At 43.9% G+C, this 25,884-nt stretch overlaps 4 protein-coding genes and 1 pseudogene across 5 annotated transcripts; 3 read left to right on the top strand and 2 right to left on the bottom strand.

The window, feature by feature from the left end:
* Window positions 1-417: 417 nt before the first annotated feature.
* LOC119352124 (mediator of RNA polymerase II transcription subunit 7a-like) lies at window positions 418-2,803 on the bottom strand. Its single transcript, XM_037618853.1, has 6 exons — window positions 2,682-2,803; window positions 2,383-2,540; window positions 2,236-2,305; window positions 1,702-1,868; window positions 1,547-1,620; window positions 418-785 (listed from the first exon to the last, which is right to left on the bottom strand). The coding sequence occupies exons 2-6, from the start codon at window positions 2,524-2,526 to the stop codon at window positions 701-703; spliced, it is 540 nt and encodes a 179-aa protein (XP_037474750.1). The 5' UTR covers window positions 2,527-2,540; window positions 2,682-2,803; the 3' UTR covers window positions 418-700.
* Window positions 2,804-2,964: 161 nt separating this feature from the next.
* LOC119356718 (26S proteasome non-ATPase regulatory subunit 7 homolog A) lies at window positions 2,965-7,562 on the top strand. Its single transcript, XM_037623691.1, has 10 exons — window positions 2,965-3,277; window positions 3,524-3,616; window positions 3,704-3,785; window positions 4,681-4,777; window positions 4,858-4,933; window positions 5,283-5,341; window positions 5,417-5,539; window positions 6,775-6,832; window positions 6,937-7,022; window positions 7,176-7,562. The coding sequence occupies exons 1-10, from the start codon at window positions 3,091-3,093 to the stop codon at window positions 7,245-7,247; spliced, it is 933 nt and encodes a 310-aa protein (XP_037479588.1). The 5' UTR covers window positions 2,965-3,090; the 3' UTR covers window positions 7,248-7,562.
* A 587-nt stretch (window positions 7,563-8,149) lies between these two features.
* Window positions 8,150-10,518, top strand: LOC119356717. Of its 2 annotated transcripts, none has more exons than XM_037623689.1 (5): window positions 8,150-8,468; window positions 8,556-8,632; window positions 8,715-8,812; window positions 9,705-9,888; window positions 9,988-10,518. In XM_037623689.1, exons 1-4 carry the CDS (start codon window positions 8,291-8,293, stop codon window positions 9,862-9,864), a joined length of 513 nt encoding a protein of 170 aa, XP_037479586.1. In that variant the 5' UTR covers window positions 8,150-8,290; the 3' UTR covers window positions 9,865-9,888; window positions 9,988-10,518. The 2 variants fall into 2 exon arrangements, with proteins under 2 accessions (XP_037479586.1, XP_037479587.1); XM_037623690.1 differs by having other exon boundaries at window positions 9,966-10,518.
* A 1,007-nt stretch (window positions 10,519-11,525) lies between these two features.
* LOC119356715 lies at window positions 11,526-17,808 on the top strand (annotated as a pseudogene).
* A 783-nt stretch (window positions 17,809-18,591) lies between these two features.
* LOC119356714 (U3 small nucleolar ribonucleoprotein protein IMP3-like) lies at window positions 18,592-25,790 on the bottom strand. Its single transcript, XM_037623688.1, has 4 exons — window positions 25,495-25,790; window positions 25,211-25,318; window positions 24,352-24,426; window positions 18,592-19,003 (listed from the first exon to the last, which is right to left on the bottom strand). The coding sequence occupies exons 1-4, from the start codon at window positions 25,626-25,628 to the stop codon at window positions 18,772-18,774; spliced, it is 549 nt and encodes a 182-aa protein (XP_037479585.1). The 5' UTR covers window positions 25,629-25,790; the 3' UTR covers window positions 18,592-18,771.
* Window positions 25,791-25,884: the final 94 nt, after the last annotated feature.

Raw genomic sequence — 25,884 nt, 5'->3', positions numbered from 1 at the left:
CATCCTATATATGTTTTTCTCAATCCATGTAGAGATTAAATTGATCATGCATCTGTACATGTAAGTTGAAGTTTTTAGAAAGATCTCCTTGATATATACACGGAATTTGGTTGGAAAACAGTGAACTATCCAAGTTTCCTGTCTGGAACCCTATGTTGAAGCAAGGAGGGAGAAGGGATGGGGAAGAGGGTCAGCTCGGATGGGTGTGGCCATGTGGCAAAGGGAAAGCACACGCCCTTGGGCGAGGGTGGAGGGGGAGCGGCAAAAGTTGCCTTTTTCGACGGGGCTGGGGATGGCATAGCAAACTCTATCCTAAGTCCTCGACACCTATCATTGCGATCCCGTGACTCCTAAGAATGCTGCCAGTTTGGAGGCCTGGAGCATGCTACAGCTGCGCTCCGGTTGAAAACATGGAAATGAAAAAAAAAAGATTCTAAACATTACAATGGAAGTATCCAACATCGAGCTGACCAGGTTCAGTGCTTAAAAGCTTCACAGCACACACAGATGCATAATTCTTCTTCGAAAGCTAGAAATTTCTCATAATTGTCACTAGGCTATTTCTATGAGCAAACAGCAGAATGCATTCACCTCACGCCAATACTTCATCTTAATCAAGCCAACTTGGCACCAGGAAACCCAGGATACCAGAGGCCTTCACACTGGAGTCATAACCTGAAACCTAGGATATCAGAGGCCTTCACATTGGAGTCATAACCTGCTGCTGGCTCCCCTCAATAATAATCAGTGATTCCCCAAGCAGCCTTTGTGCCTCCTCTCTCCTCCTGAAATTAATAGAAAGAAAATACTTAATAAGGCTGTTAAAATAGCCTAGTTACAATAGTATCAGATGAATTAATGCCATAATTATCATCACTCATTAAAAGAACATTACATGTTGGAAGATCCAAACAAACACACATGTAACATACCATACAGTGCCTGCTCACAAATACTGTACAACAGTGGCAAACCACTTGTGCATACAGCATGTGCTCTTTACAAATCAATAGAAAACACTTGATTCGACATCAACAACATCACCGTTACCAACTTTTGAGCTATATTCAATCGTTTGAACTGCAGCAGCAAGTTCTGGCTGGGAGCAACTTTTGGTCTCCCAAGTTGCAGCAGATAACTAACCCGAGCTTTCTCTACGTCTGACATGCAGTTAGTGGTATGAGCGAAACAGAAAAAACTAATATTATAGAAGTCCTTCCTGATTAACAATTCATACTTGTATAAGGATGATAGGATAACATAATGATGATTATAGAACAGCATGATTATTGACACAATACAGTTCCCCTTGACATTATTACAAACGTACAGATATATGATGGTTGCTTCAGTGTACAGTACATGATTTCCAGGGACCAGGCAATCTAATAAAGCTAATGATAATACACCTGTATTCTGTAAGAGGTATTGACGCATAGCTAGTTGTCTATCCTTGTCTATAAATCATGTCGAATGGAAGATCAACAGTATGCTGAATTGCTGATTTAAACAGCCAAGTCAAACTGAAAAAAGTTTAGTTACTCACTGTTTTATATCCTCAATCGCTTGCTTACGACGCTGTATTTGGCTCTCAAGGAGGTGAATCAATGTTGCTCTTGCCTAAAAGAAAAAAGAAAATGAGTTATGGTAGTGAATTGCAGAAATAAATACACCACATGAAATGGAAACTGGGGCTCATACCTGGTGTGGTCGTAGGGAATTAAGAAGATGATGCAAGTTCTTGAAAATGAGTGAAATGCCTTCAACCCTGCGGGCATACTGAGATGGTCTCTCCACTAAAATATCCGCTAGCTCCAAGATATGGAGTTGAAGCTCTCTGTTGAGTGTCCTTAGCTCCTTCTTGAAGTCTGAAGGATAATCAGTTTAGCAAATATCGAGCCCACTACATCAAATAAGATAAACAGTACTTTGCGCTCGAAGCATATAAGAAGTCCAATGTTCAGAAATTCAGTAGCTAGTAGCTGCTACGTCGGCTAGCGAGTAGGGATTAATCGGCCGATAAATGAGTTCATCGGCTACTCCGTGACCCACGGAGCAGGGATCAATCGGCCAGTTAACTGATTTATTGGCTGGTATTTTGAACAATAAGAACAACCACTTTGGTTCGTTATAGTTTACGACAGTAGCCTTAAACCATTTAACATATCACAGAGTAACCATTTGAAGTACATTATAGTACATCACTACACAAGTGTTGACAGGAATGAGACGCACCGATATCTGGACCCTTTGGGTAAAGCTGGCGAACACCTTGATCCTCCAGACTTGGCAGCACCACATCCGTCTACAGAGGCAAAACCCGGAGTCAGACTTGACACAGGCACTGAAACATTACGACGAAGAATGTGGTGAGCAACATACTGTGTAGGTAGCACCAAAGAGCTGGTACGACCCCTCGATCGGCGGTGGAGGCTCCGGCGCAGACGAGGGGTCCTGCTCGAAGTCCTTGTACAGCCGGTAGAACGGAGGAGGCGGAGGGTACGCCGACGACGTCGCCATTGCCATCTCGCCTTATTCTTCTGCGCACAAGGAATCGAGACGAGGACCGAGAGGAACTAGGGTTACATTTGAATCGGAGAAAGTGAGTGAAATGGCAGGGCTGGGAACGGGAGGGAGAGGCGCAGTAGGCAGGAGAAGCTGCAAGTAATACAGATTCGTACCTCGAGGAGCGACCACGGGGACGGAGGGCCGCCGGCGAGCGGCGGCGAGCGAGCGGAGACGGGAGACGGGACGAGGCCGATGCGGGAGGCGACTGACCTTGGTTCGAGATGGGACGGTGGTGATGGGCCAGGATCCACGAGGTTCCATCTGAACCGTCCATTTGCCATCGGACGGCGCACGAGTCGCGGGTCGAGTCCTTTTTGCGTCCACGCCCCTAGATTGAATCGTTTTTCTGAAAAGGAGCCCCCGCACCTTCCGCCTCCGCAAGAAAGAAAGGAAAAGAGGGGAAGCAAAGCGCAAACGCGGCCGTCGCAGCAGCCAGCAGAGGAGCAGCCGCACACCCGACCGCAGCCGTACGCCGCAGATCCGCCGCCGCGCTAGGGTTTTCGCGCCGAGGGGAGAGGGGAGATGGACGTGGTGAAGGCGGCGCAGCTGTCGGGGCGGACGCTGGAGAAGGTGGTGGTGCACCCGCTGGTGCTGCTCAGCATCGTCGACCACTACAACCGCGTCGCCCGCGACACCAGGAAGCGCGTCGTCGGCGTGCTCCTCGGCACCTCCTCCCGCGGCGTCGTCGACGTCACCAACTCCTACGCCGGTAAGCGAACGACCGAACCCCTGCCCGCCCGTCTCTGCCCTGCTAGGGTTTGCGCCGTCCGGGTCCGCCCCGCCTGTTTCCGGGGGATCTGCGCCTCTGGCGGGGCCTAGGGTTCGCGGAACCCGCCCTGGCTGTAGCTGCTGTTAGATCCGCTGGCGCGAAACCCTTGCGTGATTAGATCTGCAGAGCTGTTTTACGGTGGTGGCCTACTGAATTTGTGAATTGCGGCGGCGTGTGATCTTGCAGTGCCGTTTGAGGAGGATGACAAGGACCCGAGGATCTGGTTCCTCGACCATAATTACCATGAGTCTATGTTCTCCATGTTCAAGAGGATCAACGGTATGCTGTTTTAGAATTTTTAGATATGCTTGGACTTGGAATGTGTGATTGTTTCTGTTGAATACTGATGAGCTGGTTCGGATGCAGCCAAGGAGCATGTTGTTGGCTGGTACAGCACTGGTCCAAAACTAAAGGAGAACGACTTGGATGTTCATGCATTGTTTACCAAGTATGATTCTGCTCTGCAACCATTTATCCCACAGTAATTTAGAAGCTCTTCTCAGTTTGTACACAATTGTTTGGTACAATGTTGGAATGCAAGCGTGAACTCTTCAAGGAGGCTAGCTGTCTCTATGAAGTATTTACCATTCAATCATAATCTAGTTTGGTTTCAGTTGCTGTTTAATTTTGTGCATCTAGTTCCACATGTGGCTGCAGAAATTTCGCCTGTGCACAAAACTTTGTTGTACTCATCTGTGAAGAAATATAAGAGCGTTCAGATCACTACTTTAGTGATCTAGTGATCTAAATGCTCTTATATTTCTTTACAAAGGGAGTACAAATTAGTCGCAAAGCTCCCAAAATGCATGGCTATTTTTTATTTTTCCTTCAGTTGTGCTACTGTCCAGAGCGATGGGAAAGTTCTGATGGCCTTATGTAGAGTGTGTAATTTAGATGTCCTGATATATGGTGTTAGTTATGAAAGAATTGGCAATCTTAGGCATTACGGTGAATAGTCAGCCTGATGATATTTACGTTGGATTGGTCTGCTACTGTAATTCCTCTCCCTCCATCAGTAAAACAATCTAATGTTTAATCAACTTGTTTGCTTGAACCGACTCATGACTTTAGTGACATGGTTGCACCTTTATATGATTTCGGAAGATAAAAGAACAGTGTTAAAATTACCGTACATACATACTTTGCGTTCACTACCCTTTATGTATCATTTTTTGGGGGGTGTTGATGGTGGGGACTGGGTTTGGTGCTGGAACTATCCTTTTTTCTGCCACCCTTCTAAACTAATGTTATTCCTATGGGTTAGGTCCCAGGATGCCTTTCTTGTATTCCCTTGTTAGGCGCTTAATCTTATGCAGTTAATTTTTTTTCTTTACATTGTGCAGCTATGTTCCTAATCCTGTCCTGGTGATTATTGATGTTCAACCCAAGGAGTTGGGAATACCCACCAAAGCATATTATGCTGTAGAAGAGGTTAAAGAGGTGGGTGTATGGTCTAAGATGTTAGAGATTTGATGTTTGCTTATTCGGCTTCACTAATGTGATATGGTTTTCCTTTACAGAATGCTACTCAGAAAAGTCAGAAGGTGTTCGTCCACGTGCCATCAGAAATTGCAGCCCATGAAGTCGAGGAAATTGGTAAGAACTAGTCTGTTTGAAATTGCATGAGGAAAGGGCATCATGTTTGGCACTTTCAAGTTATAGATTCAGTAGTTCAGTCACGCTTTCTGATAACTAGTCACTTTCTGCAAGAAATCAATGTTCAGGATATCTGTAACTGGTACCATATCGGTTGGGTGCTGAGTAGGGATAAATAGGCGAATTTTCCAGTTAATCGGCTATTCAGTGACCCGCTGAGTAGCATTAACTGACCGATATGCCGATTAACTGGCTGATTTTTGGAACAATGCAAGAAATATAATTTTGTTTGAGAGGTTTTGGGTTCACTTCATAACTTTAGCTGATGTATGCTTTATGCTCTCTTCAGGAGTTGAGCACCTTCTGAGGGATGTGAAAGACACAACAATAAGCACACTTGCAACAGAGGTAATGTTTCATAAGAATTAAGATGGCTGGATACAGGTTGCAGCTTGTGCCCCTATTTTTCATTTGCCAATGTAGGTCAGCAGCAAGCTTGCAGCCCTGAAAGGACTCGATGCGAGGCTTACGGAGATCCGGGGTTATCTAGATCTTGTAATTGAAGGGAAGCTCCCACTGAACCACGAGATTCTGTACCACTTGCAGGTGTGGCTCTCGCTATTTGTTACTCCCTCCATCCCAAAATAAGTGTCTCAAGCTTAGTACAACTTTACACTAAAGTTAGTACAAAGTTGAGACACTTATTTTGGGACGGAGAGTATATGTTATGTTAGACACTTCTTTTGGGGGGTAACATTCGATCATTTCTTCTGCTTGTGTCTCAGTAATCCCTATTATACTTGATCCTCACCAGGAAGTTCTGTTGTCCCCATGAACCTTAAATGTTTTAAATGTACATCTATATTATACAAGTCCTGGAAACAGCCTCTTACAGAAATGTAGGGAAAGGCTGCGTACAATAGACCCAAAGTGGTCGGACCCTTCCCCAGACCCTGCGCAAGCGGGAGCTACATGCACTGGGGCTGCCCTTTATATTCTTAAAGGTTATCTGGGATGAACTAGTTAATTGATGTAGTCTCTGGAAGAAAATTGTGATGCTTTAGTAGTCTCTGGAAGAAAATTGTGATGCTCGAGTACTCCCCGGAAGAAAATTGTGATGCTTTTTAGCGATGGATGTTTTTCCTTAGGAATTATATGAAAGTTGTGCAACCAGTGAGTGGTTGAAAGATACCTACTCTTAGGCCCTTCTCAGTGCCCCACCTTGTACAGGTGCTATTGCTATGGCTGCCAAGTAGGGAATTTTTTTGATGTGGCAAGATAATTAAGAAGAGAGAGAGGAGTTTGGTTACCCCAGGAAGAAACGATGCTAGATGCGCATACCTAGATGAAAACTCAATTTTCCATAAAAAAGACGAAAACTCGTCCACAACTAATTAAATGAAGGAAGCTTATCAACAAGAAGCTAAGCACCCATGCAATGGCAGAGGCCTTAGTGCGTGTGGTATCACTAGCAGTTTCCGCCAGAAGTTAAGGCAGATAGGATGCGAAGGGTGCTTTAGAGCCTTCAACACATCACTTTGGTTGGGGGATATACTATATGTGGGTGGTTAAATCATGCTTTTTATATGTCTGTTTTTCTGTCCTCAGAACAGTAATTTGTCTGTTCATGTTGTAGCTTCACCACTTATTAGGTCCCCAGTAGGATAAGAAAAACATGATAATTGATGATATATGCATGCCTTAACACATGAGATAATGCTTGATATTTTTAGCGAGTACTCAGAGTTGAGAACAGTTCAAAATTCATCCAAATTCTGTTACTGAAGCAGTTCTACATTTTTACTCATGGAGTGTAATATATTTGTTCTGTTTTTTTTCAGGATGTGTTTAATCTGCTCCCCAATCTCAACGTAAATGAGCTCATTAAAGCGTTTGCAGGTAATCATGCAAGTCGCCATCAGTTTACCAGAACCGGCTTGTTTTCCCCTTCCATTTTCTGGGTTTGCTTATTGCAGCAACTTTATATCTATCTTTTCATGCAGTGAAAACAAATGATATGATGCTGGTCATTTACCTGTCTTCTCTTATCCGGAGTGTCATTGCTCTCCACAATTTGATCAACAACAAGGTAAGTTGTTTCTGTCCGCTAGTTTAAGCTGTTGCCAATCCTTCCATCCTTAGCTATATTGGTGTCTTCATGTTGATCTTATGAAGTCAAGTTATACCCTTATTTCTGCAAATTTTGCGATAAGTGTGTAATCTTTTATGTTATTCCTTCCAGATGCTAAACAAGGAACACGAGAAGGCCGAGGATTTGAAGCCAGCCGCCGTACCTACTGCAGCCGGGAGCTGAATGTCCTTGTTTGCCTCAACATGGGGATAGCGATCTATGACCCAGCATGGGGCAAAAGAAACTGTGACATGTTAGCATTGTCTCATTTGTACCAAGTGTCTTGACCTTCAATTTACACTTTGATGTTTACTTCATGTACGACGAGGTCAACGACAAAACCTTACATTCTGTGAGCTCTAGGTCTTTTTGAGGTTTATAATCTAGATCTTATACTGTTTCATCTGCCGTGTCATGGTTTGTGATGCGGATTATCTTAGTAAATGTATGCTTCGTTAGAAACATTACTGCCAGTTTACAATGTTGTCTTGGTGCTTTGGTAGAGTCGTCAGGCTCTTTGGACAGATGGAACATTGAGTCGATTTCCTTGGTAAAATTTTGGCATGGCTTGGTACTGATAAAGGGAATCAAACACCAAACGAAAGAACCTACTTGTTATATCGATGCTCCAAAATTTGATTGCTTTAGCACAGAAAAGGCAACCAAGACTAAGAGAAGGGAAATCATACATCTGATTCAGAAAAGTTCCTAGAACATCTTATATTTGTGAACGGAAGTAGTTCATACTACTCCCTCCGTTCTTAAATATTTGTCTTTGTAGACATTTCAAATGACTACTACATACGGATGTATGTAGACATATTTTAGAGTGTAGATTCACTCATTTTGCTTTGTATGTAGTCACTTGTTGAAATGCCTAGAAAGACAAGTATTTATGAACGGAGGGAGTAGTATTTAACTTTCTGATTCTGAAGCATTGCTATCTCCAGATTAGTTCCAGGTTTGAATTTGTTATCTGCTGTTGAAACCGAATTGGAATTGGAATTTGAATTCGCTGCTGAAATAAGAATATACGGATACAAAAGCTTCAACTGGATGAAGTTTAAAGACGGGGAACGCGCATAGTAGTACTCTCAACTCAACCTCCTCCGCCGTGCCCAACCCCCCAACCCCCGTGATCGATTCCGATTCCGTGCCCGCGCGTCGAGCGATCAGCCCAGAGAGCTCGTCGACGAATCTCGCTCGTGTCCATCAGATCGCCATCGATGGCCTTCCCCTCTTTCACATGGCCTTTCCGCCGCCGAGCCGGCCCAAGCAAACCCTCCGCCGCGGAGGGGAAGGAGGAGGACGCGGAGGCGCTCGGCGTGACGCCGCAGCTCCTCGACTTCCTCCGGACGCTCTCCCCCGACGCCTTCAAGTCGTCCGCCCTCCAGCTCCACCAAGGCACCCCCTCCTTCCTCCCCTCTCGATTCCGCCCCCCTGCTAGTTCAGTCTCGATTACTGACGGTGATGCGCCATGTTGTCTCGCAGGGGCCTCCGCGGAGGCGGCGGGAGAGCTCTCGGACTGGCAGCAGCGGCACGCCGTCCTCGTGCTCGCCAGAGCCAAGGTAGGTCCCCCGCGGATCTCGTCCTCCACTTCTCTGAAGAGATGGCTCTGAAGTCTCAAACTGTAAATTGCGATCCCTGCAGGAACTCGCTAAGGTCCGCTATGATCTGTGCCCACGCCACATGAAGGACAAGCAGTTCTGGACAATCTACTTCCTGCTCGCCAGGACCTACATCTTGCCGTAAGCTCTTACCTCATTAGCTTTCGCCCATGTGCAACTGCATTGTTCCAGTACAAGTGCTCAATTAGCTTCATGGTGGTGTCGAATTTTTGGATCCTCAGTTAGGAATTCTAGTCCAACCTGTTCCTTAACACCCCATCAAAGTATTCCATATCTAAGCATGATTGTTTCAGTTAAATCTAGTACAACTGTGCTGTCCTTGTACATAAAATCCAGCCAAAAGGGATTGTCATCTGAAGATAATAGACTATGTCAAATGTGAGTACCTGTATATGTGTTGAAATTCCCGTGGATCAAATGTAAAGTGTGGTCTCTGTTTGCTGAAGTACCCTTTGAGGTGTAATGCTTCCACCAGAGATTAGCTACAGTACTGGTGCTCTTAGTTTCATAAAATTTCTGGCATCACACCGGTATCTCAGTAAAGCAACTAGTATTATGGAATGTGGTAGCCATGGAGGTGATTGCTCATTGCTGTACTTCACTAGCTTCGACTTACTGAAAGACTACATTGAAACTGTTAACTGGTTCAAGATTAAACTGAACCACTGCAGCTACCTTGGTTAGATAATCTGGCTGAAATAAGAACTCAAATCCTTGGTTAGTCTGGGAGATGTATCTGTTAAAGGTTGAGCTTACATAATTCAGGCTAACATTATTGGTTATCATGTACGGTGATGAGACCAAATTTTATATGGATGTTCTTCTGCAATTTTGTGCAGAATTTACTATCAGCTACTCTTTTAGCAGCTGTTGAGACTTGAGAACCGAGATGTATTGATGTGTTGTGGTCATCATAGAGACTTAAGCTCCAGCTGATATATTGATACTCTAATTCTGTCCTGCCATGGGTTATCAACAACATCAACATTTAAAACATGTTGTGTTCTTACAGGTACGAGTTACGTGCCATACAAAAAGAAAAGGTAAGAAGGATGGAGACAGAGAACGGAAAGTCAAAAGATGTGATTGCTGTTGAGGTGGAGATGCAGGAATCAAAATGCAGTAGAGAATCTCAAACGTTACCAGATGATTCAGAACCTCAGGGTTCATAGTTGATGTTGCTGATGGCATATTAGGTAAGGTTCGGAAGCAGCAGTATCAAAATTGATATCCAACTTATTTCAGAGCTCATATTCTCAGTTGGATGACCCAGGTTTCAAAACTGTATTTTGCAGAAGCTTCAGATGCATGGGCTGAGTGTTCATTGTGGCTTCTGGATGGATGTAGCAATCTGCTCAGTGTGCCATTGGGGTGCCTGTATATGTAGTAATCAAATTTTGGAGTTTAGGAATTTTGAGGCAGCACGCTGCATCTGCTGATAGCTCAACATAGCAGCTGTTTGTTGGCTGTGCACTGACATGTAAGCTGGTGTGAACTTGGCCGTGATCTTGAATTGAAGTCCATGTACTCCCTCCGCCCCAAAAAGCTTGTCTTAGATTTGCCTAGATACGGATGCATCTAGACACGTAGTGTTAGATACATCCGTACCTAGATAAATCTAAGACAAGCCTTTTGGGACGGAGGTAATACTCCCTCCGTCTGAAAATACTTGTCATCAAAATGACTAGAAGGGGATGTATCTAGATGTATATTAGTTCTAGATACATTCTTTTTTATTCATTTTGATGACAAGTATTTTCGGACGGAGGGAGTATCTTTTATGTATTCTTGTGCGGGCTTTTCCCCCATATTGTTTGAGGCATTCACAGCTTACTGTTTCGCTGCCCAGCTATTCTGGAACTTTACAGGAAATTCTGCTGCACTGAAACATTTGTTATGCACGTCGAGTTGATTTTACAGGGATTTCTAGTCTCATTTAAGGCAGATTTTCTGCTTAATTTAGTTAGGCATAAGGCATACGAGTCACATCTCAAATTAATTGTGTGTTTCATGACATCTCAAACTGAAATCAAGATCCCAAGACTGAAACTGGACAATTTGATGCGAAATATTTGTTCCATTATAAAGTCAATACCATAGTATGATGCATACAATACTTCCTCCATACGGAATACGCTTAGATACATCCGCTTGAGCGTGAACTAATTCAAGACGGAGGGAGTAGGCAGGAAGACGCAGGGAAATAGCAGAGTGGTAGTATCATGTAGGTCAAATGCTTAGCAGCATGGTTAATTGAATCAACTTGCAGAGAGCAGAATACATGCTGTACACATTACACTCAATATCACAATTGGCATGATACGGTACTGTATATCAGCATGTGCAATGCCAAACAGGATGGGATAAGTATGAACTGATTAGGCATTTGCATGCTATGGCAGTTTAGCTTTCATCACCCAAGTAGCTTTGCAGCAGATTATAAACTACCTCAACATATTGTAGTCTCGGTCTCTCGGATTCAGGTTTTCAAAAATTAATTGCAAACGGGGCATGTTTTTTATAAAAAAAATAGTACTGTATTAGACAATCATAGTCTTCTCGCAAAAAAAAAATACAACCATAGTTCTCGTCCATCCCCTCGATCCTTTACAGTTTTCGTTAAGAAAATAGATCAAGATTCATCAAAAGTACGAAGCACCCCAATCATAATAAAATTTATAATATATTTTTTTGCAACGCTGAAAGTGGGCATGAGAGCAGCTAGTACTTGCTTCCTAGATTTTTTTTTATGACACCGGCTAGGCAATGGAGGGCACGGATGTCAAAATGGACGAAAAGTGAGTTTGACACCACATTTGGCCTGGAGCGCCTTTTGAAACAGAGACAGGCAGGGAGGGAGCGGAGAAGAGAGCGGAGGGGAAGAGCGGCTTCGACGCAAGTCACCGGCGTCGATATCCCCAGCCACGGCGACGCGTCGCCCGCTTCTTCGGGCCCTGCGAAGCGGGTGAGTCACCCAGCCGACTGAAGAACAGCGGTCAGCGGCCATGTTTTCTTCCTGTTCGCGCCCAATCCGCATACATGCCGTGAAATTTCTAGGGTTCTACTACTAGTAGTAGCAAATTTGTCCCATACCCCATCTATGAGCGGGGGAGGGGGGAGTGGGGTGCTGGTAGAGGCGTGCTAGCTTTCGAATCGACCAAAATAGGAGCAGCAAGTGACCCGACGACGTTTTCAGATGTGCCCTCCAACTCGTGCTGCGTTTTTACGGCTGCCCCTGATTTGTGGTACTGCGACTGAGTGCGACTCCGGACTTGTTTATTTTGCCTCGTGATTATTTTGCGCGGAATTACTACGCTCATGCACGACGATCTCTGTGGTGCTCTGCTCTGCTGTGATCCTGTGATGTTCAGGTCTCAGCTCTCTGGTTTTTAGAGCTCGACAGTCAACACCCTTTCGTAACTTGTGCCAACATCCACCCAAAATACCTTTCTATTTGTTATTAGGAGAGGGCCATCCGTACCATGGAGTCTTGCTTTTGATGTGATGATCTACTAGAGGGACTTAGATTCACATAGCTAACACGTACCCCTACACCTCCTCCTGTTAGAAAAATCAGAAGAAGAAGAAAAAAGCATCAATCTGAAACTCTTGTTTCAACAAATTTGTGTGATTTGTCCCGGCTAGTTCCTAGAGATATTTCTCCGCACTCCTTTTCTGCAGCTAGTTGATAAATGACAAAACCGTGTCCTCTTTTCTGTTAGGCACTTCTGTTTGTAGCAACCTGGAACCCAAATGCCATTTCAGCGAATTCCGTTTGCTTTTTGCTCCATTCATCAGTTATTATTATTTATTTATTTTTTTGCTTCGGTACTTTCTTGGAGTTTGGCTGATGTTTGGAATTCTCCAGCTCCCAAACGAGGAAGTGATGTGTTTACCTTGTTTGGGTGGGGGTGACCAAACAGGCCAAAATCAATGTACATGAGTCAGCTGACTGAGCCATAGCCAGGCCCATCTATATTTATTTATTTTTCTAATCATGCGCATGTTCTTTCATCTCCCTCTCTTTGTGAAATTTTGACCAATATAAAGCTTGGCTGTTTCTCAAAAAAAAAACCCTATCTTTCAAACATATCTTGTATCTAAATCCCACCGTATATGCAAAGCTGAAAGCCCCATGCCCCCATCCTCTGCCGTTCTACGAGCTAGTTGCTCTAAGCTCTGCTCTCTCCAATTGATTCATGATAATTAATATCAGCTCAACTAGACAATTCTAGCCTTGTGGAGTATCATTGTAGATTATTACTTCTTTATCTAAACTGTTTGGTTTTATTTTGAGTGACCACTGTGATACTCATTCTTGGTCAGATTTTGTGTGCATAGCGTTGTCTTCTTGTTTGCAAGCCCCTTTTTCCATTAAATTTTTCCTTGTCTCTAGATTATCCCCTTATTTTTCTGTGGTGACAATGAACCAATCTTTTAGCATGGGGTTGTTGGTGTACAAGCCTAATTTTGTTCGACTGCATGTTTTCAGCAGCAGCTCAAGCAACTAATGACAGGGGTTCTGAATGCCTTGGCATCTTACGTGACCAAGATGCTCGCCGACATGGCTAGAGAAGAGGTGGCCATGCTGATCGGGATCTCCAGCGCGATCGCCGATCTGACCATCAAGCTTGGGGACCTCAAGAATTTCCTTGCTGACGCCGATAGAAGAAACATCACTGACGAGAGTGTCCGGGGGTGGGTGGAGGAACTGAAGCATGCCATGTACCACGCTACCGACATCATCGATCTGTGTCAGCTCAAGGCCATGGAGCAAAGTCCATCCAAGGACATAGGGTGTCTTAACCCCTTGTTCTCATGCATGCAAAATCCTCTCCATGCACACGACATCGGCAGCCGCATCAAGGCACTGAACAAGGAGTTGGATAACATCAGCAAGAGGGGTCGTAGTTTCAATTTCATCAAGCTCGAAGTCTACCAGGACCAGAAGACAAATCGGCCTCATGGTATTGACCGCAAGACTAATCCTTTGTTGGAGCGGTCGGGCGTGGTTGGGGAGAAGATTGAAGATGACATGAGATCACTTGTTCAGCTGCTCACGAAGGAAGTTGACACGAGTGAAAGCATCATGGTGTTCGCCATCGTTGGTGTTGGCGGGATTGGTAAGACCACCCTTAGCAAGAAAGTCTTTAACGACAAAGCAATACAAGGCAAGTTCACCAAGAAAATATGGTTAAGTATCACACAAGAATTCAGCGAGGTTGACTTATTGAGGACAGCCATCACTACCGCCGAAGGAAATTTGCCAGGACCTGGGGGTGGATCTCAAGACAAAACTTTGCTTGTGCCGGCTCTTGCGAGTGCTATCAAAGATAAGAAGCTATTTCTTGTGTTGGATGACATGTGGGGCACCTATGAATGGACCAACTTGCTTAGGGCTCCCATTAGCCACAGTGCCCCGGGTAGCCGAGTCCTCGTCACCACAAGACATGAAACTGTTGCCCGAGGAATGAAAGCAGTAAATCCATACCACCGCATCAACAAATTAGGGCCCAAAGATGGCTGGTCATTGCTCACGAAGCAAGTGAGTACATAACTACTGGTAGCCTCCGTCCTATCTCAAGTAATATGTTCATTTATTGACACGTAGGGGTGCAAATTTGGTACCTTTAGGGTACCCTCCAGCCCTCCTTAGTTCAACCAAATGAATTACATTTTCAAAAATGATGTGAATTCTGAAAATTTAGTTTATTTAGTTGAACCTAGGAGGGTCGGAGGGTACCCTTTAGGTTCCAATTTGCATCTCTATTAACACGGGAAGTGGCAATATTTTTTGTTGTACTCTCCGTGCTTGCTGCCTTAAGTACGTGCTTCATCTTTTTGGTGCGTCATTCTATATGACCACTGTTGTTTCATTAACATTACTACTAGTACACTAGTGCTCGTTATGAATAGACACATAGACCAAGCGTCCACACCAACTGCTTGTACGCAGTACGATCCACAACTATAAAACTGACATACTTTTATATTGATCATCACCACATATTGTAAGCACTGCCTTTAAATGGTACTCCCTCCATCCGAAAAAACTTGTCCCAAGCTTGTTTTTCAAATGAATGTATCTAGCACTAATTTGGTGCTACATACATCCATTTGAGGGACAAGCTTTTTCGGACGGAGGGAGTATGTGCGCTAATTGGTCATTCTAGACTACTGAGACACATGCATATGCTTGTTGGCTTATTGTTTATGTCTGATTCGTAGATTGTGTTGAGAGTAACTAGCTAGGTAATTAGATAATTTGTGTGTCAAATAGAAAGACATGGACATCGATCCATCCAGATGCCTTCATGAGCAAAGCATCAAACTAATTACTGTATTATTGAATGGATTATTCTACACTTACTGACAACTTAATTTATCTAGTAGACTGGACTATAGGTACTCAATTAATGTGTGTACCGTATTAATTCTCAATTGTTTGAAGGTACTCATGACCAAGAAAAGCGAACCTGCAGTGGATATGCTGAAGGATATTGGAATGCAAATTGTAGAAAAATGTGATGGGTTATCACTTGCCATAAAAGTGATGGGAGGACTCCTATGCCATAAGGAAAAAACCCGACGTGATTGGGAGAAGGTATTGAATGATGCTGTATGGTCAATATCTCAAATGCCAGAAGAGCTAAATCATGCCATATATCTTAGCTATGAGGACTTGTCCCCTTGTTTAAAGCAATGCTTTCTGCACTTCTCCCTTAAGCCTAAAAAGATGATTTTAGATGATACACAATTCATCAACATGTGGATTGGTGAAGGATTTGTTCATGGAAACTCGGATATATTGGAAGAAATAGGAACTGAGTACCATACAGAGTTGAGGTTGAGGAACCTTATAGAGTCGGATACATCATATGCCAGTCACTATGTTTGCAAGATGCATGATGTTATTCGTTCATTTGCTCAATTCATGACAAGAAATGAAGCACTAGTAGCTCATAATGGAGAAACTGTTAATAGTAAACTTCATTTGCAAAAGTTTCTCCGGTTGTCTATAGAGACTAATGGATTGGAATCCGATGAATTTGAGTGGAGAAGTTTACAAGAGCAAATATCTCTAAGATCGTTAATGTTAATTGGAAACTTCAAGGTTCAGTCTGGTGATTCCTTGGTTACCTTTTCAAGTCTGCGGACTCTACACGTAGAGTCTGCAGAGTTCGCCACAATGGTTGAATCTCTATATCATCTCAAACACTTGAGGTATTTGTCAATGGATAGATGCGCTGATATAGATTGCTTGCCAGAGAACATTCACAAAATGAAGTTCTTACAACACATTAGTCTTGAAGGTTGTGAGAATCTTGTGAAACTTCCTGATAGCATTGTGAAGTTAACGGAACTAAGATATCTTCAACTTGAAGGCACAGGTATATATAGTATTCCTAGGGGTTTCCATGCTCTAACAAATTTGAGGACACTATCTGGTTTCCAAGTACACATGGATGGTGATTGGTGTAGCTTGGAAGAGCTTGGACCTCTTTCCCAGCTTAGGGGCATTGGATTAGTGGGCCTGGGGAATGTATCTGATGCTTCATTTGTCACAAAGGTTAGGCTTGATCAAAAAGTGCATCTTTCTAGGATGCGCTTATTATCCAGCATTGCATGTAAGAATAATCAAGGAGTAATTGAGGAGGTGTTTAATGAGCTATCTCCTCCTCCGTGCATAGAAATTATTTCCGTTGAAGGATATATCGGGCGCCAGCTGCCAAGATGGATGATGTCGACAGCAACAATGCGCCTCAATAGCTTGAGGACACTAGTGATGGAAGATTTGGCTTGTTGCATCCAACTTCCTGATGGATTATGTCAGCTCCCATTGCTGGACTACCTGCAAGTCAACCGTGCTCCAGCGATCAAGTGCATTGGGCCAGAATTTGTGCGCCCCCAAAGCCACCGTTGCTATCCTTCATCCCACATGGTGACTGCATTTCCGAGGCTGCGTGAGATGGATTTATTAGAATTCGTGGAATTGGAGGAGTGGGAGTGGGAGGAGGAAGTGCAAGCTATGCCAGTCTTGGTTGAGCTTACTTTCACAAGGTGTAATTTGAAGTGTATCCCTCCCGGTCTTGCCTCACATGCAAAGGCTTTGAAAAAGTTAACCTTGTGGAGCATGTGGCGTCTCCATTCGCTAGAGAACTTTGCTTCTGTTGTTGAGCTCGACCTGTATGACTTACCCAAGCTGATTAGTATCTCCAATTTCCCTGAATTGCAAAAGCTTGAGATCAAGTCTTGCCCCGAGCTCACCTCACTAGAGGAAATGAGTGCACTACGGAGACTTGTGCTGACAGTTCCCGGCTACGGTGAAAGATTCCGACTCTCGCCCAACAAGATGGGACTCCCCTTGTACCTTCAAACTGTAAATCCAAGCCATTTGCTGGTGGATTGCGGTCTGGAGATACTTGGTTTCATGGCCGCAGGAAAATCTGGCAGCGAGTGGGACAAGTTTAGCCATATCCAGCATGTTGAGGCTTATGCAGACAGTGATTGCTGGGATGACAAGAAATGGCACGTATTGTACACAAGGGAACCTTTCAGCATTGAAACAAATGTGCAGGTAATAATTAGCATATAGACTCCGGTTTGGTTGCTCTTTCCTAATATATCTGAATTTTAATCTCTTCTTGCTGTTCGATTCCGCAGCCTGCATTTCCGCGCTTGCTTATAGGAGGAGCAAGAACTGCCCGCTGACGGAGAAGAGAAAGAGCCTGAATTTGATCCAACGGAATTGGTACCTATTCTCATGGGAAATAAATAAGCACGGTATGTTGCTACCAAGTTGGAACCAAATGCAACCTCCAGTTCTTCCTCCTCGAGTACCAGCGATTCAGTGTGCATGCGCACATTCACGGGAAACAACTGCAGTGGTTGGGCTCCATAAGCAAGATGATGCAAAGATTAATTTGCTGCCGAGAGAACAAAGGCTTCGTGTATAAAAAGGCTTGCGGTTATGCTATGATTAAATTGTGTTTATAAAGATCTGATGCTATATTGAGGTCGCGAGCACGTCACTCGTTGTTGAAGTATGAGACTGCACTTGTCACCTGTTTACTTTCAGTTTGGATGAATAAACATTTGGCCTTTCAATTTGGTAACGACCCAACGAACTACATAGATGAGCACCTGTCAAGAACCTGCTGTTGTTCAGTTTTCACATCATGCATGACAGCAGCAGATTGTAAAATTTATACCATAAAAACTCAGAGAAAAAGGAAACAATATGGCTGTTCATGTTCAATGAAACCAAGTTGAGTTTAGGCTCCATCAACAACAACAAAACAAGGCTGCTTCTTCATATCGCTAGAAGGACACTGCTCTTGCTGTAATTCAGACATAAGAATTTCCCAGTGATTTGTTTCATCAGCTCCGTGATAACTTTTCTTTACATCAAGCAACGTCTTTTATTAACTTGTGATAAGAGTTGCATCATCAAGCAAAAATGGAGCTAATTCTGGGGGTACATCTTCAAACCATAGAGAGCTAAGCAATCCCCGCCATCCTAGCCAATACACATGTACGCTTGTTGTAAAAGCAAGCAGTAAATAGGAGAAACTAGCTAGTCTTTTGCGTTAATTTATTCCTGGGTTCCCAGCTTATTGTCCAAATTTGCTTCTTCATTCATCAAAGAGCAGCACCACAACTTATGATACTTCTTATCAGCAATTCATCAGAAGTCCAGCTACATATACCATAGTAATTCATAGACAGGAAGATGCAGGGAATTACACAACATGCTTTTACCACAGAGCTCAATTTGTTAGCAACAAGCAATTCAATCAACTTGCAGAGTAGAACGCACATTGTACATATTCAGCTGAACATCAAAATTTATGTATGATACTGCATCAGCATGTGCAAGGGAAAGCGGAAGGGGGACAAGTATGAACTGATTATGGCATTTGCATTCTATAGCAGTTTAGCTTTCATCACACAAGTAGCTTTGCAACAGATAACTACCTCAACATATTGTAGCCTCAGATTCAGGTTTAAAAAATATTACAGGAGTAGCTACACTGAATCACTGATGTTCCCAAAATTTCTACTATCAGGACATATCCTTAAATCATGGCATCATAATCATCCAATGCACCATTATACTCCATGATCTTCTTCTTGATCTTTGAGGAATCCACCCAGGTGATGAAGTCCTCCATGTTCCTGGTCACAAGGAAGGCAGGATCGGTGACCGTCTCTGGGCCTACACGCACATGGCCCTGTTCAATGTAGGTGACAGCCTCTTTAAGGTGTTCAGCAAACTTGAGCTTCACCATAATTGTTGCAAGTCTCCGCCTACAATAGTTTAGCAAACAATATGGTAAGTGAAATATGACACATAGGTCATTGAGTGATTCATCTACTACCACTATAAAAGGCCGAGAGGGCGGAGAACCAAATCATCCTATCCATCGAAACCTGCAATCTGATGGTCTACATCCCTCAAGTGTACTAAACGCGTTTTATACTTTAATTACCCACCATGCCATTATCCTATAAAAGGAAAAAAAGGCAGATCCAACTAGAATATTAACCGTCTGATTAGTAATCTAATGGTTCTAAAGCGCACCAACGAAACGCTGTTAACGAAACGATATTGCAATTAGCAATGTGCGTCCCGTCCCACATCTCCCGCTGCGCCCACTCCCCAAAGGAAACCACCCACTCCGCACGCCCCACTCATTGCTCCCACGCCCCACTTTGCCCCCTTCCCCTCCAACGACCCCGCCCGTGCCACCAGCGAACATGGCGCGCCACCGCGGCGCCGCCCTGTTTCTACGGGCGCTCCTCGCCGTCGTCGGCGCCGTCGGGGAGATGGGCGGAGGCGCAGGAAGCATCATCCGATGAGGCCCAGCTGCCGCCGCGCCCTCTCGTCATCCAGCTGCCGACCGCGGAGGAGAAGAGGGCCGATGCCGAGGCGCCCACTACTACGCGGCTACGGTGCGCGAGCTGGAGGATGGTGGGGAAGGCCACGAGCCCCGCACGATCGTCGCCCCGAGCGCTAATCCGGAGCCACCCACCACACACCATGGCTGCTTCACCACCGACGGCCGCCACTTCACCGGGCTGCGGCGCCCCCGACGGTCGAGCGGCACCTCCGCTGCAGGGTGGCCGGGCCGCAGCCTGCCATCCGCCCACTCCGGTCGCTCTCTGCGGCGCCCCGCCATCTCCCAATCCAACCCTGTCGTCCCCTCCTTGTCAAGCCCCTCTGGTGGTGGTGGATGGAGACATCTCACCTAGAGATGGGATGGCCAGATCCTGAGCCGTTTGTCCACAGCCATGGCCCTCCTTCGTCCTACTGCTCCACCCTGTTTGCCCGCTCCATCGCCACCCACGCATGTTGGCCAGCAGAGTCCCCCCTTTCCACGGCCCATCTAGATGCTGCAGCCGTCGACCTACTCAATCAACCGGATGTCAGGACGCCATCCCGTCCCCCTGTGAAGGTACTTTGTCCGTTGATGGTGTGTCGATGTCAATATTCATTCCATGTCATGATTTGAATGAAATTGCGCAATTGCAGATTCCAGTGTGACTTTCGCCATTCATCTGCACAACTAGCCTGCTGTGACCCTCCGCCATGGGCACCAGCACAGCAATCACTTCCGTATGTTTTCTGCCCAGTGTTTGTTATAATGCCTACAAGAAGTGAAGCAAAAATTTGTTTCAGGTTTGTACCAATTTTTATGATAGTTTGAGATTAGGGGTAAAAGAGACTCCGTATTTTCTTGCTGGCTAATGATTGTTTCAATTTGTTATGTGTGCATTTTGTTATAGCAAAAACTGAATATGTCTTCGTCGGCTGCTCATCGTCTCTAGCTGCCTGTCCGCTTCACACGTGCATTTGCTACAACTTAGTAATTAGACTCAGTCCCGTTCATGTTTTTGTTGGTTTGAGTGCGCCTTTTTGCAATGGAGTTTATTTTGTGATGAATCTATTTGACCACATCCTACTAGAACATAAAAAAACTGATGAATCGATCTGGCCACAACCTTCTACGCCTATTGATTGATCTGGGTAACTTGTTTGCAATTTGCTGTGCAAATCAATCTAGCTGATTTTTAGAGTTAATCTGAATAAGTGAAATATTAACCTCACGAGGTCTCTTCACTAATTTTAGAGTTGATTTTTAGATCCAAACAGATTTAGTTCTGATAGTAATTTGTGAATGGTGTACATCCAAAGTGCTTTCGTCCATAGCAACATGCATATACAAGTGCTTGGAAGCAGGCATGTTGATTGATTTTTGGAGACTAGCATGCACGACGAAACTAGCTAGATAAGCTTTCAGCCGTAGCTCACAAATATATTCCAACAAATTTCTTCTCCGTTAAACTATTTACGTCCTATTGCAGATTTCTAATCAGCGAAACAATGAGCAAGAAGGCCATCATTTACAATCTTAACGATTCAGTAATGTTGAAGCTAATCATTGGACTTCACTGTCTTGTCAACATGTAGGGTATTGCACCAATTTTAATTTTTAAGTTAGTTGGACTGATAATTTGGTACCGCAAATAGTCACGTAATGTCTAGGTATTTCTAATTTTCCCAATGAAGCAAAGTTAGGTTCATATGTTCCGAGGAGGCACCCACTGTTAAGGAGGAGGCAGTCGAGCCGCAGACCTCCGTGGCCGCCTGGTCCCCGGATGAGAGCATTTGTTTCGTTTATGTTTCGAGATAAAATTCATTTACATCTAGAGTTCGTGCCGAAGGTGTGGCGTTGGCCTCTGTTTGGGATGTGTTGCCTGTAGGTTGTTCACATGTCTGTGCTGTTATTGTTCTTTGAGCTACTGCTGGTTCTCTTTTATTTCATGTTTGTAATTACTTCCGTTTGTATCTGTGAGAAAGAATTATCTTTGCTTTGTCATGGCAACGGTCAAGATTGACCGGTATATCTGTCACTAAACTTCTCAGATCAATTCATATTTTATTAAAAAAATGACATATTTAACAATTTTGTAGCGTAATTTCAGACTGAAGGTGAGGAACAATTCCCAAACTATGAGCAATCCACCCTTCGTTCTAATGGCAGTAATGTGTTATGAACACTGATCATGCTTATATTTGAATTGCTGTGCATGTAGGGACACATTTGATTACTGAAGAATATGGTTTCAGCAATCATAGCATTGTGTTTCCTTTTCATTTTTAGTATGATCTGTCTTTGATTGCCTTTTCTTTCTCTTAAGCAAGGATAATGATTCATATCTGACTGCGCATTGAAAGTTCTAGCATGTATGTAATGTAATCTACTGGTAGAGATATCGAGACTAAGAGTCAAGCCATTCTATTTAAAACTTTCAAAATCGCTATGAACTCTGATCAGTGATTATAGTCCAGCCAGGTAATGCAATGCAACATCTAATTACTGAATATGCAGTACGCAATCAAAGTATTGTGCCTCGCAGCCTTTGCATATAATGAAGAACGTGCATTATGCAATCAAAACAAACATTGTGTCTCAGTTGAGGAGGTGCTCGACGTTTAAAGACGTGTCACTTGGTAAGGTTATATGATCTTTCACTGTCGATAGTCATGTCAAGGTAGACCATTCGGGTTTTAGGCAAGCCAAATAAACATAGATCCCATTAGATTGTTCTCCATTCATGTCAATCTATTTATTATTTTATCATTTTAGGTAATATTTCTCATCTCCTTTTAATGTGATTATTTTTATTTATTTTCTTGATTTCTTTGGATGTTATGAGCCAACTTCAATAGTTTTGTTAGGCTAATATAAAGTAGGGAGCTTTGCTACATAATAATACAAAGAGGTTACTCAAGGATGTTGAAAAAGATGCATGACACAGTTGTATCTTATGAGACAATATAAAAGATTTTGCCTTGATATTTCTATTTGCAGTTTCAAATATTGGATAATCTTCATAATACATATCTTAAGTCAAACCAAGTGGTTGTAGAACACCAATCGGAAAACATTATGGCATTACGGGTTTCCATTCTTCGATACGAATTATTCTTTTGTTTGTTTATGAAACAGATACTGGCAATTCCAGTATTCCTCTTGTTCTCTTCAATGATATGAGAAGATCTGAAATTGTTTTCTAGCTGCCTTTTTGCTGCTTATTTTGAGCAATTGATGATATCCCCTGCTACTTCTTCCAGTATTCACCGTCTGGAATCCAAGGGTCAGAACATTCATCTTGACCTTCAGGTGTAGTATGCTTCCAGCGGCATTGTTTTAGTTTATGAATAGTGGTACACGATTTTTCAAGGGGTTGTAGAGCATTACTTTTTGTCCTTAACTTCTATATACCATGCCATTACTTATTTAGTTTCTCTTTCCTAACGGAAACACCGATCATGATGCTTCAGGTATGATACATTGTGCTTCTATCATAACTATAGAACTTCAGGTGACTGATTTTCCAAGTGGTTGTGGAGCTTCAGGTACGATATACTGTGCTTCTATCATGATGCTTGATACTAAATTTTGTTTCATGTCTGCAGACATATCTGAGATGCTGATAAATCAGTCACAATTTTTGAAGACCGGTAATGTTGATATGGACAGCAAAGCTTAATGTTGTATTTTGCCCTGACTCTACCTTCTACCATACACCACCGAACTTTTTGCCTCCAGTGCAATGAATTATACACACCGTACACGCTTGAGAATTGTAATGCCCTTTCTGCTACATATACAATATTACACCATAGGCAGACCGAGATGTTTTAGTCTCTTTCCGCTTGTTTTGAATTGTTGCTACCATAAAACTGTTATATTGTTGATAGGAAAATCAATTTAAACAAACTTTGACATCCCACTCCTAACTACACATTTTAAATTACTAGACTCTACGAGTAAAGAAAATGTCAGCAGAGAGGGTATGGCTGTGGAGCCGAGCGGAAATTTTCTTGAGCCTGAGACATTGTGATGGGGAGTTTGTAGTTAAGAACAATTCTTTTGTGTAATTCTTAGCCATTAGATCTGGGAATTATGGATGGAAAAGATTGGCTGTGTGAAAAACGAGCCGAGTTTTGTATATTGTGTCAAACGTGAGTCATGCATGTGGTCAGTTCGGATAAGACATGGTTTAAGTCATTTTTATATCTTGCGGTATTACACTAACAAATTATTATATTTTTTCATGCAAGTATATCAAAACACATCAACTAATGTTTCATATAATTTTTAATGATTGCTCCAGTTATGATTCCTCTTTGATATTAGTTGGATGCCTTCCATGTGAAAATGTACTAATGCATCCAAAAGAGATAATAACGACGCATTTGGTCCACGGTCAGGTAACGTAATGGGCTTCGGTTTCGGGAAGCGCTGCTTCCGATCTCGTTTTACCAGATAGGAGCTTTGTTTGGTTCATGCGGTTGGGCCTGGTTTCCTAATCACCTGGCGTTCGGCTGTTTTCGACTTATCAGAAAACGTGGTTAGTGAATAGTACGTAGTAGGCGAAACAAACGTTGTCCATCGTTTCCGAAAGCGGGAGTATCAGGAACCGTGCGAAACTAATTGAACCAAACGTGTCGCTGAGACGTGCATTTGCACGTGCAAGCTTACTAGTAGCAATAAACGCTTTCTTTCAAAAATTAAATGGCAAATAAAATGCCCTATTCAGCGATCGAAGGAAATCATTATTATAACCCGGGGAGAGATAGAGACCTGGCGAAGGCGCTCACTGAAAGTTTCTCGCATTTAACCAAGCTCTTCTTTGTTGGAATTACACCCATATTATACCTGAAATTCAAGAAAACTTCTTTAGACTAGACAAATGAGCAGGCCAGTAAAAGTAGCAAGGAACAAGTGGAAGTGGCAAGCAAGAACTGCATGATTTAGCCAAAAGGAAATAGCTTTAGATGATTCTAGTAAGATGGCTCACTCAACCGACACGATATGCACAGGGTATCCCTGTAGCTTTCATAACGGCATGTTTACTGGAGTGCATGCTCAGAGATAAGCAGATGATTATAATGAGAAGCCGATAATCTCAGAGAGGTTTATGCATTCTGGGCAAATAATCAAGTGGTACTAACATATGTCGAAAGTACAATTAATTTACCCAAATGATAAGTGCCACACATCAGGTGCGCGGCACTCTTGCCCTGACGTTTTTCGAAGGCAATTCCAGTCACGCAGTCACGCAAGGATGACAATTTCCAGTGACACACGGCAAGTTTCTGTCAAAAATAAACTGAAGCACAAAAGTTGTCAAGCTTGGCAACTAAAGTTGCCATCCTTGCGTCACTAAACTTGCCGTCGAAAATGTTCGGAGTTGCCATGTGCTCATACATGACGTTCGGTACTTATCAGGGTCCTTAATTTATAGACAAGAGCACACATCAAAAGCCTCACACATTTCTAACTATATAACAATCCAAGTGGCAATTGCAGATAAGCCTGGAGCATTCTCACAGGGTTGCGGCGCATGATGGATATACAGTCCTCGTAATATGCAGTCCAAATTTCAAACAAACAAACGCATACAGCATCACACATGCATCGAGGGTCTGCGGCATCTTACAGCTTATCGATCAGCATGTCCGTCATCTCTATTCTGAAAGGGTCCCTGGGATCCATCTGCTTTATGATGTTCACGAGCTTCTGCGCCATCAAGCAAATCCCGTTGTACCTGCAGCGACACCACAACCACAAGACTGATTAGTTACAGGGCACCGCCCGGCAGACGCTGTGATTTCTTGAATCAAAACGCTCAGCGCATCCCAGCCGCGAGATCGAACTGGGTCCGACGGGCAGGAGGAGAGGGAGGAGGGTGGGAGGGGATTGACTGGGTGAGAGAGAGTGTACTTCTTGTAGTCGTCCCTGTCGACGAGGCTGTAGCGCTGCGTGACGGCGGCCTCGCGGTGGCCGCCCTCCCGCTTCCACAGGAGGAAATTGGTCTTCTTCAGCAGCTTCTTCTCGTGGAACTTGAGCTTCCTCATCCTGCCTCACGCTGTGGCTGCGAGCAAGGGGTTGGTGTCGAGGGCGGAGATGGCGGCGGCGGTGCGCGATTCCGGGAGGAGCGCGTGAGGCGGCGGGCGGGCTGGCGCGAGACCGGCGGGGGCCAGGGAGATGAGTGGAGGTGGGCGGCTAGGGTTCCTGGGCACATGAGGCCATGAGTGGGCTTGTAGGTATCGTTTGGGCTCAAACGGCGAAATGCTAGCGGGCCAAGCCAGATGGTGTGCACTCTTCTCTCTT

This window comes from Triticum dicoccoides, chromosome 2A, assembly GCF_002162155.2.
Source record: "Triticum dicoccoides isolate Atlit2015 ecotype Zavitan chromosome 2A, WEW_v2.0, whole genome shotgun sequence".
Classification (NCBI taxonomy): domain Eukaryota; kingdom Viridiplantae; phylum Streptophyta; class Magnoliopsida; order Poales; family Poaceae; genus Triticum; species Triticum dicoccoides.
This window is presented reverse-complemented; position numbering and strand designations above follow the sequence as displayed.

Coding starts and splice junctions, on each gene's coding strand:
- LOC119352124 (XM_037618853.1), bottom strand. CDS start 2,526: ATGGCAATGGCGACGTCGTCGGCGTACCCTCCGCCTCCTCCGTTCTAC. Junction 2,306..2,382: donor TCTTTGGTGCTACCTACACA/GTATGTTGCTCA, acceptor TTGCCTCTGTAG/ACGGATGTGGTGCTGCCAAG. Junction 1,621..1,701: donor ATTCCCTACGACCACACCAG/GTATGAGCCCCA, acceptor TTTTTCTTTTAG/GCAAGAGCAACATTGATTCA.
- LOC119356714 (XM_037623688.1), bottom strand. CDS start 25,628: ATGAGGAAGCTCAAGTTCCACGAGAAGAAGCTGCTGAAGAAGACCAAT. Junction 25,319..25,494: donor GACAGGGACGACTACAAGAA/GTACACTCTCTC, acceptor GTGTCGCTGCAG/GTACAACGGGATTTGCTTGA. Junction 24,427..25,210: donor GACATGCTGATCGATAAGCT/GTAAGATGCCGC, acceptor CTTGAATTTCAG/GTATAATATGGGTGTAATTC.
- LOC119356718 (XM_037623691.1), top strand. CDS start 3,091: ATGGACGTGGTGAAGGCGGCGCAGCTGTCGGGGCGGACGCTGGAGAAG. Junction 3,786..4,680: donor GTTCATGCATTGTTTACCAA/GTATGATTCTGC, acceptor TACATTGTGCAG/CTATGTTCCTAATCCTGTCC. Junction 7,023..7,175: donor ACAATTTGATCAACAACAAG/GTAAGTTGTTTC, acceptor TATTCCTTCCAG/ATGCTAAACAAGGAACACGA.
- LOC119356717 (XM_037623689.1), top strand. CDS start 8,291: ATGGCCTTCCCCTCTTTCACATGGCCTTTCCGCCGCCGAGCCGGCCCA. Junction 8,469..8,555: donor CGCCCTCCAGCTCCACCAAG/GCACCCCCTCCT, acceptor GTTGTCTCGCAG/GGGCCTCCGCGGAGGCGGCG. Junction 8,633..8,714: donor TCGTGCTCGCCAGAGCCAAG/GTAGGTCCCCCG, acceptor CGATCCCTGCAG/GAACTCGCTAAGGTCCGCTA.